The 15665-nt window shown below is 44.9% G+C and overlaps 2 protein-coding genes across 7 annotated transcripts in view; one reads left to right on the top strand and one right to left on the bottom strand.

Moving 5' to 3' along the window:
* B3gat1 (beta-1,3-glucuronyltransferase 1) overlaps nucleotides 1-2719 on the top strand; it is a 29551-nt gene extending 26832 nt beyond the window's left edge. For all 3 annotated transcript variants that reach the window (XM_047516445.1, XM_047516444.1, XM_047516446.1), the window contains exon 7: nucleotides 507-2719. The gene's annotated coding sequence lies outside the window, so the exon portion shown is untranslated. The remainder of the gene's footprint in view (nucleotides 1-506) is intronic.
* A 63-nt stretch (nucleotides 2720-2782) lies between these two features.
* LOC124958422 (beta-galactosidase-1-like protein 2) overlaps nucleotides 2783-15665 on the bottom strand; it is a 43520-nt gene continuing 30637 nt past the window's right edge. The window contains exons 10-20 of one of the 4 annotated variants that reach the window (XM_047516441.1): nucleotides 13662-13746; nucleotides 12245-12382; nucleotides 11552-11632; nucleotides 11032-11138; nucleotides 10242-10382; nucleotides 9893-9964; nucleotides 9543-9621; nucleotides 7618-7705; nucleotides 7170-7281; nucleotides 6388-6504; nucleotides 2785-6130 (exon numbers count right to left, since the gene is read on the bottom strand). In XM_047516441.1, the coding sequence (XP_047372397.1) occupies nucleotides 6044-6130; nucleotides 6388-6504; nucleotides 7170-7281; nucleotides 7618-7705; nucleotides 9543-9621; nucleotides 9893-9964; nucleotides 10242-10382; nucleotides 11032-11138; nucleotides 11552-11632; nucleotides 12245-12382; nucleotides 13662-13746 (1107 nt within the window). In that variant the 3' untranslated portion in view covers nucleotides 2785-6043. Of the gene's footprint in view, nucleotides 6505-7169; nucleotides 7282-7617; nucleotides 7706-9542; nucleotides 9622-9892; nucleotides 9965-10241; nucleotides 10383-11031; nucleotides 11139-11551; nucleotides 11633-12244; nucleotides 12383-13661; nucleotides 13747-15665 lie in introns of all 4 variants that reach the window. The other 3 variants (XM_047516442.1, XM_047516439.1, XM_047516440.1) reach the window with 3 other exon arrangements.

Genomic DNA, 15665 nt, shown 5'->3' with positions numbered 1-15665 from the left:
AAAGTAACTTGTCTAAGGTGACACACTGGCACAATGTGAACTGTACCGGGTAACTGGTCATGCCAAGAATTTTCAAGGGACTTTTCATGATCCTACTGTTTCTTGAAAGCACTTCTTACTTGGGACTCCCTATTTTAGGTCATGTCATACAGAGGTGGGAGCTCAGGCAGTAGACAGACATCTGTCCTCTGGCCTCAGGACATTTGTAGGCACCATGCCCACAGGGACTACAGGGTATCATTCTGCCAGTTTTGTCCCTTGACCTTAAAAAGTCACCTTGGCCAGTGTCACTTAGAATGAATCAGTATAGAGCTCAGTATAGGATTCATTCTCTATCTGTGTCCCTTACTGTGTTATTGGAAGCACCTTCTCCTCAGAAAGGTCTCTCAAGAGTTCCCGAAGTCCTCCATTAGGCACTCAACTTTGAGCAGCTGGTCACACTAGCTGTTCCCTCTCCGATCCCACCCTGAGCTGACACCTCTTTTGTTCCTCCTCTCCCTTCACAGGAGCCTCCTTCTCAGACCCTGTTCTTGGCCTTCCATCCTCTCCCCACAGCTGATGGTCCCTCCACAGCAGACTCCTAAGGAACCACCATCACCTCCTTTCTATTGTGGGGGCTTTCAAGAGAGCCCAGCTTGATGACAGGACAAAGGACAGAATTTAAGCACAGAAATCCCAGACCTGTTTTTCTCTCCATCCAGCATGACCAGGGAGCCTGAAAGACCTGAGGGTGAGGGGGTCTGGTTGCCAGCAAAGCCAGTGCTCAGCTCACCTCTACACAAGCAAGTGCTATGGGCACACATGCCTGCCCTGGAATGATGCTGGGGCTGGGAGGGAAGTGAGAAGACCTTGCAGTCAAGTGGAGCATGGCCATCTCTGGCTCCCTGCTCCTGGGCCCAGCATGACCACACAGGATGCCCAGCAGGGAATTCTGAAGACAGAGAGCAACCCCAAGCATCATGAATGCCCTACTCCTTGGCATCTGCTCGTCCTGAGCACTGCTCCCAAATCAGACATACCTCTGGCTCTCCTCTGGTTCATGTTTACAGAGCATAATAAGGCTGTCTTCTATCTCAACAGGTGCCCGGCCCTGCGTGGGGGGAGCATGAACCTGTCAATGGATCCCCCCTGTACCTCAGGCTGTGGTGGGAATGGACTCCCCTCCTCTTGTCCACTTTCCCCAAGCCTTCTCCTCCAGCACTGGCAAGGAGGTGGGCCTAGAGCCAGCACAGGTCACTGACTGACCTGGACCAAGAACCACATGACCCCCACTGTCCACACACTGCCTCCCCACCCTGCCCTGCCCCTTGCCTGGCCTGGGCTGGGGAGGGGAGAAAACCTCTTCCTGTGGCTACTGAAAACTGCAGGCCTCAGGGCTGGAGTGAGCAGTGGTGGGTGAGGCAGACAGCTTCTCCAGCCTGGAGAGTAGGGGGATCCAGGGAAGTCGCCAATTCCTTCCTGCTCCTCTTTTGAGGGATGGGAAATTGGATTGGAGAGATTTAGGGAAGAGGGGCAGGGATCAGTTGGACACTAAGAGGAAAGGAGACCTGAGTGCACACTGCTTTGGAAATCATTATAATTTTAAATAAAAAAGGGGAAAGAAAATCTCACTTCTCTTGAAGCTGAGAGCATGCAGAGCCAGCCCACCTCATGTCCAGCTGCCCTGCTCTCCACTCCAGAGAGAGAAAAGAGCTGCAAACTGTTGTCTCCACCCAAGAAGTAGTGGCCCCCTGGGTCTCCCAGGCCTCTGGAGAGGTCCCTGGCATTCTGACCAGGATGGCCCCTCTGGTGTTAATCTCATGCTCCTGAAAGTTGGAAGCACAATTTTCTTCCCAAGTGGAGGAAAAGGAAAGGGCCTGTGCCTACTGAAGAGGTGTTTATTTTTTAACTGCTAACAACCCCTCCCCTCACTCCATTAAAATTCATAGGACAGGTCTGAGGGCCATGCAGAACCTACTCCTCCATGGGTGGGTGGGACTCAGTCCAGAGACCTAACATTCAGAGTATAGCTTTGGCTGCCTATTTTGAAATGAATATAACTTCCCACTGTATTCATGAAACCATCTGATGGAATCAGATCCCTGAACCACCTTGCAGGATATTTTCCCCAACCTCTTACACTTTGGATGTTGCTTTGGAAACTGAACCCTTGGCATCAAGTGTGATGGCATGGGACAGAGGAAGGAGGTGGGCACAGGGCATCCATAGATAATTGAATTTATGTCTGGGCACTCTACTGCCTCATGAAAACTAGCCCTGAATATCAAGGTCAAATTGACTGGTATGAGGCCACCTTCTTAGCCAAAATCCTAGGGCTTATTTTCAGGAAATTAATAATGAACAACAAAATGAGGATTTTTTTTTTTTTTTTTGGCAGATTGTTAGTTCAGTTGTTTTCACCTAATATCCTCTCTTAGCTGCATGTATATTTATTTATAATTATAACCCTGGTGGACTGCAGCCTTCATCTTTGTTGGGAATGAGTTTGTTAGAAGTCAGAATTGGGACCATGATGACAATTTGTTTTCCAAACCCATTCTGTTCCCTGCTCCAATGCTGGCAAACCCCACCATAAAGAAGTGAAGCCAGGGGTTAGGAGTTTCCAGGGCAGTGGCTGGGGTGAGGGGGAGCCCAGGCAGCTGCACCATCTGATCTCTTTTAATTTAACTGTATTTAATTTGTTTTCAAAATTAAAAGTCAAATATGGTTTTTAACAGTCCTAATTCTCTTCAGCCCCGCCTTATTTTTATTCTTATTTATTACCGTAACTATCCAACAAATATTTATCAGGTGGCTACCTGTCAGAGCATGGCAGTGGAAAAAGAAAAAAAGGCCCCTATCTTCATGGAGCTTACCCTCTACTGAGAGGAGATGGATCACAGCAGAAGAATCACATTTCAGAGATGGAATCGGCTCAAAGGAGAAGAACAAAGCCAATTGGGGGAGATTGAGAATAGCAGGAAGAAAGGCTTGGGTTCTTTATAGGGCAGTCAAAAAGGTCTCTGTGAAAAGGCGCACTTTTTTTTTTCCCTATTTATTTATTTATAACTGTTTTTATTAGTGCATTTTATAGTTATACATAATAACTACAGTTATACATAATAACTATTTTGACATGCATCGAATATAATTTGTTCCTGATAAGGCAATTTTTGAGTAAAGCAGTAATACCCCAACATGCAGCATTCTAAGAAGAAAGAACTCTCCCTAGGAGGGCGAGTGCTTAGCTATGAACATGAGGACAAACATGTTCATAGCTAAGCATATCATGTGGTTGCAACAGACAAGGCAAGGGAAGTGGGTAGAATAGGTGTGACAGGCATGTGAGGAGGATGCCCAGAACATGTTAGCTTCAAGATTCAGCACAAAGCTTTCAGTTTCTACCGAGTGAAACAAGAAGGCATTGGAGGGTTTGGAGCAGAGAACCTACATGATCTAACCAAACTTCTTTTAGAACCATTCTGCTTTCTGGGTTGATGACAAATGGAGAAGGCAGGAGCTGGCCGGGGAGGTAGCTTCTGCAACAATTCAGGTATGAGATAATGGTGGGTTGGATAAGGGTGCAAGCTTTGGGGCAGAGAGAAGTGACTAAATTCTGAATTTGTTTTAGGATGCAGAGCCAACAGTATTTGCTGAGGGATTGGATGTGTGATATAAATAGGAGCCAAAAATAATCTGAGCCATGGAATAGAATTGCCATTTCTTGATATAAGAAAGAATGTAGGAAGGGCCACCTGGGGCAAATCAGAATTCTGTTGCAGATGCTTTTTGGACATAGGCAGGGGACAGTGAGAGGACAGTTGCCTATGTACCTGGACTGTGGGCATGGATGGACATTTGGGGCTACTGGTGTCGAGGTTGTTTATGATGACATAGGTCTCACAGGTTGAGACCCCATGCAGTGAATGTGGATGGAAGAGAGATGGAGTCCAATGAGTTGAGTCCTGGCATTTAGGCTGGGGTAAGAGATTAGGTCTTCCAAAAAGAATGAGAAGAGTCCATAAAGAGATCTGGAAAAACTTTTAGTCAATTCTGGAGGTGCTTTGATAGGGAAACAGATAAAGTCAAGAATATGAAGTTACTACAGCAAGAGTTCTTTTTAAGAAAAGGCTAATGCATAGGTGTGCATAAAAGTGTTAATTCAGGGAATTCTTCACTTTCCAAGAGTTTTCTTTAAGAGTTCCTTAATTTCAATCTGTTGTCACAATTCCAACAGTGTCAAACTTTGCAGAAATCCACTCTTATGTAATATAAGATAAAGTGACACTGTGACATTGCCCCATGCCTCTGGCCATACCCAAGTAGCCCTGAGTTTGTACACATCTTACTTCAAAGCTTGCTATTTCAAGGCATCACATAAGGAACTGGTGAGCTTAGACAAAATTAAAGACTCTGCTCCTGTCTTGCTCTCCAGTCACTGTCTGTGACCTCCATGTTAATAAACTCCACCTCTCTCCTCTGAGTGGGACATGTGGACCATACTGACTGCCACTGATCCTGCTGGGCTCTTGGCTCCATGGTTGCATACCACCAGCAGTGCCCATCAGTGCAGACCTTGTGGATCAGTCATAACCATTTTTACTGGACTCCTGTGTGGGTGCTGTGCTCAGAAGTTTTGTGCTAGTTGACTTTCTATTAGTGAAGATAATTAGTTTGGTATTGTACATGCCAAATGTGGTTTATGAAGAAAAATTGCCCTGCCCCTCCCTACCTCTCAGTTAATTCATATGCAACACTCTTGGCCATCTGGCAGATTCTTATCCCTGCCCACCAGCACGAGAATGGATTTGTACTTGACCTCTCCTCTTGAGGGGCACTTCCAATCCAGCCACATTTCAAGCAGAATCAAGGTTAAGGCAGTAAGCAGACAGGGGTGTGGCTCAACTAACAGTTGGGTATGGTCAGAGTCTGGATCCCTGAAGGCCAGGAGGCTAACTATGTTCCTGATCCCAGACTGCCTCCTCCACTGGCTTAGAGTGGCAGAGATGAGACCAGAGACATTGGCAAAGAACTTGATTCAAATCTATTGCTTTATTGCAAACCAGAAGAGTGAACCTGAGTCAAACCATTGAATTCTAGAATCTCTAAAACAAGAACCTCTAATTTGGACATGGAGGTAACTACGAAGGTTGTCTCCCCCTGCTACTGGTTAGTTACAGTGGCAGAGAGCTTACCAAGTTGGATATAAGACTTGGGCTAGGCCTGGAAGTTTCATGGCTACCCCAAAATGGCCTGCGGTGTGGGGGTCACCTAGCCTATGCCACTTAACTGAACCTTCTCTCCTTTCCCTCCTTGGAAGTTCAGATTCAGGCTGTGGTTTCTGCTGGGATCTACATTTCCACCTCAACTAATGCTTCTCCCATCGAGTACAACTGGAAATGCTGTCTAATTCAGGAAAATTGGTGGCTGAGTATTTCCTTTTCTCTTATGCTCAATTTGTCATGGAAAGGGGGAAAAAAATGTTATTTCTTAAACAGTTCCTTCCAGAATCCCAGTGGCAGTTTAGAGAGGGCAATAAAGAAAGAATAAAGCTGACTTAGGTGAAATGCCCCTTCTTCCTTCTCTACTAACAGCAACAAACCCATGATTTCAGGAACAGAATGGGGCCATCCAGGATGTGACCACGTTCCACAGGGAACATTAGAAGAGCATTCCTGCGTCCAGCAGACTAAGCAGCAGGAATTTGACTGGAGCAGGGGACGATGCCCTCCCACCACCAGTTCCTTTTCTGAGGGTCTGAGTATTTATCACTTGGTGATCTGACTTTTAAACATGACCATCCCTCAGAGACATCCCTCGGGCCTCTCCCAGAAAAAGCAGGGAGTAGGAAAGGTGCCATTCACAGAACCAGGCCGAGAAGCCGTCCAGGTCTAAGGACCCCAGTGCTATTCCACCTTTCTTTTCAGTACTCCCAGGATTAGAATTTCAGAAAGCAGGGAATAAACTATCTCTGGGCTCCCTGAGGTTGCTACTAAAGAGACTGTCCTGTAGGGCAGTGGAGAATGCAGCAGCTCACCAGGCAGGAGGTGCCAGGGGCTGCTACTCAGTGAATGTACTGGTTTCTGCCCAGGTAAGGGGTGTCAGTGAACTGTATCACAGGGCCTGCCATCACCTCCTCAAAAATGATGATCTGTAGGAAAAAGAAGGGTTGGGCTATGAGGTTTGTCCTGGAGCCAGATAAGGGGACCAGGAGGGTTGGAAGGGAAGGGTTTGGGAACCAGGCTGAAAGGAACAGGGACAACAACTCTGCACCAAGAAATAGGAAGGAATAGGTTAACTGAAACTTCTGCCCTCTCCCAAAGGCTCCCAGGGAGGCAATCTGATGCCAGGTGCAAGGATGGGAAGGGAGTTATGAGGAAAACAGAAGGAGGTTGGAAGTGTGCCCACCTGGTTGTATTTTCTGTACAGCCAGGGACCTGGTAGGTAGAGGGTTTCCTGGGGTCCAATGTTCCAGTAACGTCCAAGGTTTTGGCCATTGACAAATACAACTCCCTTCTCCCAACCCTTCAAACAGAGTAGGGAGGGTATTAGTCTACCATAAGAGGCACTGATAAAGTCACACCAGAAGGCAGAGAAGACACATTATGCCAGGTGCAGTAGCACAGGCCTATAATCCCAGCAGCTCAGGAAGCTGAGCAGGAGGATCATGAGTTCAAAGTCAGCCTCAGCAAAAGCAAGGCTCTAAGCAACTTAGTGAGACCCTGTATCTAAAATAAAATACAAAAATAGGGCAGGGGATGTGGCTCAGTTGGTCAAGTGGCCCTGAGTTCAATTCCTGGTATCCGCCCACCCCACCCAGAAAAAGATCTGTTCTTCACTCAGTTTCCAAAAGACCAAAGGGAGTCAGTGTTTCAATAGCCATGGAGACTAACAGGTGGCATGTTCCCCCTCATCCCCACTAGCTCTGAGCCTTCTAGGCAGAGCACCCAGTCCCAGGCTAGACATGGGAGCCTGGGCCCTGAGAAGTGCCATCAGGTGATTCTGTTTTGAGCTCCCTCTGCTGCCCTGGAAGGCCCCAGGAACCCTTTCAGATAGGACAATGGAAAAACAGGGAGAACTCTGGGACCAGGTGTTAGAGTGTCCATCAAGGCTAAGCATTAATGGTTTTTGAATCAGCACTCTGAGAGAAGAGACGAAAGAACAGGGAAAGGTAAAGGGGGCTTACAAACCTCCAGTTTCAGAAATGTGTCAGAAGGGGAAGAGTCAATGTTCAAGCCACTGAAGAAGAAAGCAGGGAATGTTGGTACATCAGGGATATTATTCCATTTGTCAGTGCTGAACCTAGGGACAGAACAGGGCAAGAAAAAGAGGAAGGGGCTTTCTTAGATCTGTTCCAGTCCTGTACCTAGTTCCTAAGATATGTCCTTTCCCTGTTTAAAGCCTCCAAGTTCCACACTTCTTAACCAAGACACAAGAAGGGCAGCAAGGAAGTACAATGAACATTCCCTAGTCTGCAAGTGCAGGTTCTAATGCTGGTACTGTCCCTCACCTTGGATAAACCACCTTGGCCTCTGGGTCCTGGCATTAACAGGATCCTGGTGGTGTGACGGTAGGGCTGTGCTGGTTCCTGCTACAAATTATTACGAGCTCATACACTGACATGGGGCAAAGACCTACCTCTGAAAGAAGTTCTTTTTCATGTCTAAGCTGTAGATTCTGAATTTTTTCAGGGCAGAATCATTTAGATAGAGATTTCCAATTAAGCCTGTGGGAAGGAGGCAAAGAAACATGAGCAAGTCCAAAGGCAGGGGACAGGTGACCTAGTTACAACCAGGGCCATGCATAGAAAGTTCAAGGGAAGATTTCTCCTGAAACATATACTACCTAAGAAGCTCTGCACTTAAAGCATAACCTATCTAGAGATGCCAAGGAACATGATAATGAAAAGACCATTATTTGCCAGGTCCTAGAATTTGCCATGGAAGAGTAATACATCTGAGGACAGCAACAAAGCTGAGATCTCATAGGGGTGAAAACAAACTCTGGCCTGCCTCTGAGCTAAGACCTGCATGAACAAGAAGTGACAGAGGTTTGGGCCTAGCTTTAAGGTTGGTGTCAAGTAGGATCCAAGAAATAATTTAATTGGAAATTTTCTACACAACCTAGATTTAAAGACAGGGTTTACAAGTATTGGAATTGTGAGCAGATGGTAATATCACTTGGGTATCCAACGTTGAAGAACTATATACAACCACATAGTGAGTGATTAGCACCTTGGGACAGCTCTGTTGATCCTGGAGTGGCCCCAAGGATAGTGGAGCTGCTGAGAAGATAGGGTGGGAATTTTGAGAAACTGGGAAAGTTGAATAGGCTTCACAGGGACTGCAGATACTCTTAAATGGTGCAGAAAGGTGTGTGTGCATGCACACTTTTGGAGGGAAGGTCTGTGGCTTATAAATATTGGTTGTGATACAGAGGCTACAACTCCACAATGAGGGTCAAGACACACTTGATGAAGGTCTTGGAGAAGCAAAGACTGGCAACAAGGGTCAGAGTGGAAGGTCCTTCCAAGTCAGGAGAACAAAGGAAGTGTGATGGGCCCAGAGATGAAATGCCAGGGAAGGCGCTGAGATTCTGAGAGGAATGCTGGGGAACTATTTCAGGAAAAGGAAGGCAAAGCGGGCCTGGATGGTTCTAGAAGCTACTCTGAGGCCCTTCCAGAGGAGAAGCCCCAATGTCTGACAGACACATCACATACTTGGTAGGCTACCAGAAGGTTCTCTGCTGAAAATCTGACCAAGGGAAAGATGCACAAGTTTCCTCCACTACAAATGCAAACAGCTGTGACAGAATTGGAAGATCATCAGTTTTCCTCACCACAGCAGGATTTATTTTATCTGAGTTCTTTTTTTATAACTTACTTAAAAGCACTAACATTTAGACAGATAAAAGAAAGGTCTAAATTAAGGCATAAAAGATTAGAAGGCCAGAAAATGAGAGTGAATTAGTGGGATATTCCTGGAGGGACATGTGGACAAAAGGCATTTGGTTTATTCTATATCCTGCTTCCTCCTCCTCACCACAGAAAACTATGGATTTCTCTGAGATGGAAGAAGAAAAGAAATTCAGTGTGGAAATCTAAGAAGGTACTGGTCCTATACTCTCCTTTGGATTCCTGGAAATCTCTTTCCTTGCTCCTCACCCACTACCCAAACAAGCAGATGATCCCATGCAAAAGCAGACTTCAGCCCAGGGAGAGACTAAGGTTAGCTCACAGTTCATGTGGTTTCTTCATGAGCACACAGAAAGTACAAGCATGGAGTGCTTTAGGGGAAAAGGTCAGAATGCAGCTAGTCTTCTCTGGCCCGCTCATCTGGTCTCATGTGCACGTCAACTCAGTCTTCACCTCCCTGAAGTGTGCCTCCATGATCCACTTCCCTTCAAAAGGCTTCCATGACCCACCTCCCTGCAGTGTGCCTCCATGGCCCTGCTCCCTGCAATGGGTCTCCACTGCCCACTTCTCTGCAATGGCTCTCCATGACCCGCCTCCCTGCAGGGTGCCTCCATTACCCACTTCCCTGCAATGGGCTTCCATGACCCACCTTTGCGCTGATCATCAATATTATTCCCGTAGTTGACTCGCCCACGATTCTCCACCAAGATCCTCAGTAAGGTGTAACCCTGCCAGGAACATAGTGGCTGATGATAATCACCTGATACCCAGCTATGAGGTCACTGCTGCACCTGGGGCTGTTTGTGGACCACATTTCTTCCCTATGCTCTGAGTATGGGAGTGAGAGCCCCAGCTGGTAAGAAAGACATATTTGCCCCCTCCATCCGCAGCTTGTGGTTAAGGAGGCTCCTGTCTTCCAGGTCTTCCTCTTTGACTCCCACAAAACTTCCTTGGAAGCAGCTGGGGCTAGCCATCACACAACTCCCTAGGATAACAAACCTGAATCAAGGGGATAACAATCTTTGTTGTTTTATAGTCCATGAATCCTATGGATACTGTGTCCAAAAATACCTGCCAAAGAGAGCAGATGAAAAGCATTCATGGTCAACAGGAGGGAGTATGAGAGGGGCCTTGCTATGAAACAAAGAGTTAACACTATGTATATGGATGCTTAGGAGGGCATGGAAGAATGAATGCACATGGTCACAGCTGGAAAGTGTCACTGAGATGACAGAGATGGGCAACTTTACATATTGGCAATAGCTAATTCTGAGGGCAGAGAGAATAAGATGTATAATGTAGAGCTTGGTCACTAAAAGGTCCAGAAATCAAGAAGAGATGCTCCTACCTGCCCCCGATCACGTACAAGACCTCTAAGGGTGCCAGATGAAGCAATGATGGTCTCATACAGAATGTACCCAAAGGCCTGTCCATTTCCATCATTTACTGGAAGGTTCTCCATGTTGATGGGTTTTTCAGACTCAATTGGCTACAACAGAAAATAGGGGAAAAGCACAGGGGCCAGGCTCACTGCCTCTCCCTGAACCTCCTGGCACATGGAGTAGCAGACAGGTCTGGCCTGGGAGGGAGCACACTGAAGGTGGAGCGGTAAGGGGAGATCTAACCCCCTTTTTCCATTTGGACTTATTGCATTAAACCTATAGCTCTCTAGAGTTATAGGGATGAGAAAACAAGGAAAGGGAATGTCATAAGAGAAAGGAGCCTTGCGATCTAGTTAGACACCTAACTCCTTATACACTGTCATTTTTGCATTACAGCATCCCTTAGTAAGCTGCAGGAGGTGACGCCTCTTCACAAAGGAGGGGTCAGTCTATTCCTCTGCCTCTTCCCCCTCCTCTTGCCCCAGGGAAAGGCAGCTCTAGCCCCAGGGAAAGGCAGCTCTAGCCCCAGGCTGGAGGAAGACCCCCATTGTTTTCAATTTCTTTTGTTCCTTCCCACTGCACACTCTGGCACCAGTTTGTTTTCTTCACTCTGAGTTCTGAAGTTGGAGAACAGACCTCAAAGCCATCTAGAATTGGCTTTGTTCTTCCCAGCAACCCCAAACCCATCTGGAGAGTTTCTGGGTCCTGCTCACCTTCCCAGTGATTGTCCCTGCTTCCCTGGCTTGCAGTACTCACCTCCCCTATGAAACTGAGGACATCCCACAGTGATACGTAGAAAGACGGCATCAATGGCTCAAAGGTCATCTTGGGAAGAGGTTTAGGAGGGGGAGGTAGAGGGGCATCTACAACAGACAGACAACACAGCCATCCCTAAAAGACCCATGTTGTCACTGCATCCTATGGTCTTCTATCCATGTGTCCGATATGCTCCTTTATCCTGGTACCAGTAGGAATAACAGGCTAATTTCAGCATATGCTTAGATCATCTAGGAGGCAATGCCTAGGGGAAGGGTGGGGCTTTCTTATGTCCTCCATATGAGATAAGGAGTCTTAATGCCTCTATAATACAAAGGCAAAACTGGCAAGATGCACACTATATGAAAACAGTCTCTCAAATCCTCTTTGTCTAGAATGTTCTTGCATATAGGTCCACTAGGATTGAGATGGGATTGTGAGAGGGTAACAAGAACAAAAGCAATTTGCTAAGTGGATACTTCATTCTGCTTCTTGCTGGTATTGAACTGCTAGCTGGTACCTGAGAGGGAGCCAAGGAATTCTCGAAGCTTTGAATATTTGGCTGTGTAATCTCCGGCTTCTGTCAGCACAGCATCATAGTCTGAAAGACATTCATGAACTGGTCATGCTCATTTCTGTCCCTGGAACAATACACACAGCAGCAAAGAAGAGAGAGGCTGGGATAGGGTAGTAGGCTCCTTGGCCCGGCAATTTTGAAGGCAATCACCTTTAGTATGAACTACTCAGTCAAAATACTATAAATTCTACACCTTATAAAATAATACAAAAATTTCCCATTATCACAGCATGAACCTAAATTTCTAATTGCAGGTAGATAAAATGAGGCATCTTTCCTGTCCTTTGGGGACTCTCAATCTAAAGGGGGGATACTTCAGTTACACATTCTCAAAAGCCTGAGTAGTGAGGAGAGGCTGCCCATCATCACAGGTATACATACCATCCCTTCCCTTCCTCTAGTACACTTCCTCTAAAGAGCTCTCTCAGCAGATTAGCTGGCTCACAAGCACCAAGCATCTTGAGTCTCCTGCTGCTCTGGAACCTTAAAAGTGACAATTTGAACACTGCCTCTACCTTCCCCAGGCACTTTATAATCAAAACCATTAAAGGTGCCAGATGTTGTCCCTAAAGGACTCTGCATAAAAAGCCCCAGCCCTGAAGATTCTGGAGAGGACCAGTATTCGAGAACACTTGCCATAGCTGGTGACATCAGACTTATATTCATGAAAATGCATGGCTCCATTTATGAAGCCAAAATTGGTGCCTCCATGGAACATGTAGAGGTTGAAGGACGAGCCAGCGTCAACGATGGCAGACACTGTTTCTAGGACCTCTACAAAAGGAGGGAGAAAGAGGGATGTGTGAGTTAGAATATAAGACAAGTCCTAGGTACTCCCTTTGGTTCTCTTACTCCCAAGGCCTCCTCAAAGTCCATTTCATCACTCTGTCCTTTAGTTTTCACTAAAACTCCAACTACAGAAGATCAGGAAATGAGGAAGAGAAGTGGGCCTGAATTCATAGCCCAGAGTTTGGGCCTCTATTTGTATTTAATTTCTAGCCAAGTCTATGAACTACCACATCAACAACTTATAACACAGGCCTGCATCCCTTGCCAGCCGGCATGCTTTCCGGAAGTTACTCTTTTGGTAAAATGCAAAATGATGGTGCTTATCATCAGAGATACAGTTATGACCACATCCCCCAGTCCTACCCTAATTAGGAAATGAACCAGTGACATAAAGAGATAATATTGGAGGAAAACAAATAAATGATTAATATATATTTTATTAATATAAATAAAAAAAATGCAAACTAAATAACATGTCAGACTGGCAAATATTAAAAATTACTTTAATATGAATAATGATGAATCTGTAGGAAATAAGTACTATCATTTAACAATGGTGAGTAAAAATTGCTACAATCTTTCTTCAGGTCAGTTTGACAAATACACATTAAAATTGCATTAATATAATAAATCTATTGATTATCATAGGGAAATAATATACCAGGTATACAAAACTATATGTTCAAGGATGATCAATGATATGGTGTTCAATTAACCAAAGAAACTGAAAACAAAGTAGGGTATATCCATAAGAGACTAGGTCAATAAATGGTTGTACAGTTATTAATGCAACAGGGTTCTTTGCATTCTTTAAGATTGTGATGTAAATCTAAGTTCAGTATTATAGAAAGCTGTCAATTTGTGTCATTAACTGGCATAAGTAGGTGACAGGGTCAGCAGGATCTGACTGCATTGTCTAAAGCTCAATCAACTAAAAAACCACTGCAATGTATACATCACAATGTTTTCTCTGGGCTCTGGGACTTTTACTTCTTTATTACTTTTCTATAGTTTCTGCATGTTTGAAATAAGTATGCATTATTTTTCTAAGTACAAAAACATAAAACATACAAAAGCAATGTTGAAAGTCCTACTTTTGATTTTAGATGTCAAGACTGAAATATCAATAGCTGACTATTAACACAAGTGATCCTAGGAGCCTTGCACACAACAGCTCCATACATCAACTAGCAGTTTATTTAAAACTTATTCTTCCTTCTTAGGCTAACAAACATGTTGCATATAGGCAATGCCAAGTACTCACCAGAGGAATCCAAGATATTGTGTGAGTCTCCCCATGAGTCAAACCACCCTGTCCAGTATTCCATCACCATCTTAGGCTGAATCCCCTGGGCACCACAAAATGAGAGTTAGCCAGGCAAGCAGGCCAAAAGGAAAAGAGAAATATCATTCCTAAAGAGGAGCCCAGGACCTCTGTCCTCCCACCTCTTCCCTGGCTTCACACCCCTTGCCTGAGAAGCCAGTTGTAGCAGAGCACAGATGAGGGTTGTTCACCCACCATATCTGGCCTCCACACTTTTGTAGAGTAGAATAGACAACCACAGTTGATACAGTACTTAATGTGCTTAGGATGATGCTTACAGTGGATCCAGTAAGAAAACATTGGTATATATTCAAATTAAGGCTCATTAGAATTCAGCATCTGTTTTGGAAGCCTACTTAACCAAAGAAAAAAAAAGAAGAGCTTGGGGTTGCTTTTTGGATCATGCCAACCTTTGCCCATCCCCTTCCAGGAAAGAAGAATGTTGTATCCATTATGGCTTCATAGCTGAGAGGCACACCATGGGTCCAGACCCCTCTGTGTTGCTGCTACTTTTTAGCCAGAAGAGTCAGGGGGCTGCAGTGTGGGCACTCTTTAAGGTTTAGCTTATTTAAACAGTAGTTGGCAAAGCTAGATCAGAAAATTAGAGACTTACAGCATAGCGAGTCACGGTACAAGTCACAGTATATATTCATACCTTGGGGGGGACATTCAGCGAGTCTTAAATATTATTTTAGAATACTGACTTTGACATATGATTGCCTCAAGCATGCAGAGATCTTTCCCAGGACCATGCTGTACTCTGCCATGTTTGCAGAAACCCTGGAGTGCCCAGGGGAGATATAAGGACTGATTTGCTAGGATTTTAGACTCTGTATAAGGAGCCCTCATTACTCATTCAGTGACAACTGATCAAGTATACTCTCTGTCAGTGATGGCATGGAAGTTTTAGAGCAATGAAATCAGATCCAGCAAACTTACAACCCATTGTACACAAGATAACAGCCATTCCCAGATAAAAGCCAAAGTAGTCACATTACTTATTTATTCATTTTTTTAAAGCAAGATTGCTGACTTGGTTTTCTTTATAAGCCATCTACCTCCCAAGAAGAGAACATATACTGTACTATATTTAAGTTACCCAAAAGGAATAAGCAGATTCTAAGTTCTACAACTCAGGAGTCTCTAGTGTCAAGAGTAGGCTCCTTAATTCGCAAGTGCTAGGGGTGAGGAGGGAGGGATCCAGCATGACGCAGGTCACTATACTGTAAATGTAGTAAAGAGCTAGAGATCTTCATCAGACCATGGTGTAACCCCTAACCAATCATTTAATAGGGTTTTTGTTTTTTTTTATTCATTCTAATTCTATCTCCTTAACCATAAAACAGTAATAATAGCAACTACCACCTATGACTATTGGGAGAACTGAAAGAGACAGCACACATAAAGTCTTTAGTACACAGTGCCTGGAACAACAGGAAATGTTCCAGAAACATTTTAAATACCTTCATCAGTGGCCATGAACCTATGGGATGATTGAAGTGCTACTGTATGCTCCAGATAGACAGAGCTGGTGTTCATTCAAGGGAGCCCTTGACTTAAACAAGGAAGCACCCAAGACCACTTCCTTTCAAATGTGCAGAAGAAAGTTCATTAGCAGTGCCATTCTGTTGACAGGACAACTTGGTGTGGATGGCACAGGCATGCCTACATTTCCAGGATGACCAGCAGAAGGTGCACACTTCCAGCAGCTGCCATATGAGGTACTTTTCAAAAAAATCTCACTGAATCCACAAACAATCCTATGAGTTGGGACTCTAATTATTCCTACTTAACCAAAGAAGAAAGAGAAGCACAGAGGTTAAGTGACTTGCCCAAAGTCACATATTAGAATGGCCAACTAGCCAAGTAGCTCACAGTACCCTGCACTCAAGAACACTTCTACTCAGTCATCATGAGATTGTGTATTTCATATATCTCTCTCCT

The sequence above is a fragment of the Sciurus carolinensis genome, chromosome 11 (genome assembly GCF_902686445.1).
Source record: "Sciurus carolinensis chromosome 11, mSciCar1.2, whole genome shotgun sequence".
Classification (NCBI taxonomy): Eukaryota; Metazoa; Chordata; class Mammalia; order Rodentia; family Sciuridae; genus Sciurus; species Sciurus carolinensis.
The sequence above is the reverse complement of the archived record's forward strand: the minus strand, read 5'-3'. Positions and strand labels throughout refer to the sequence as shown.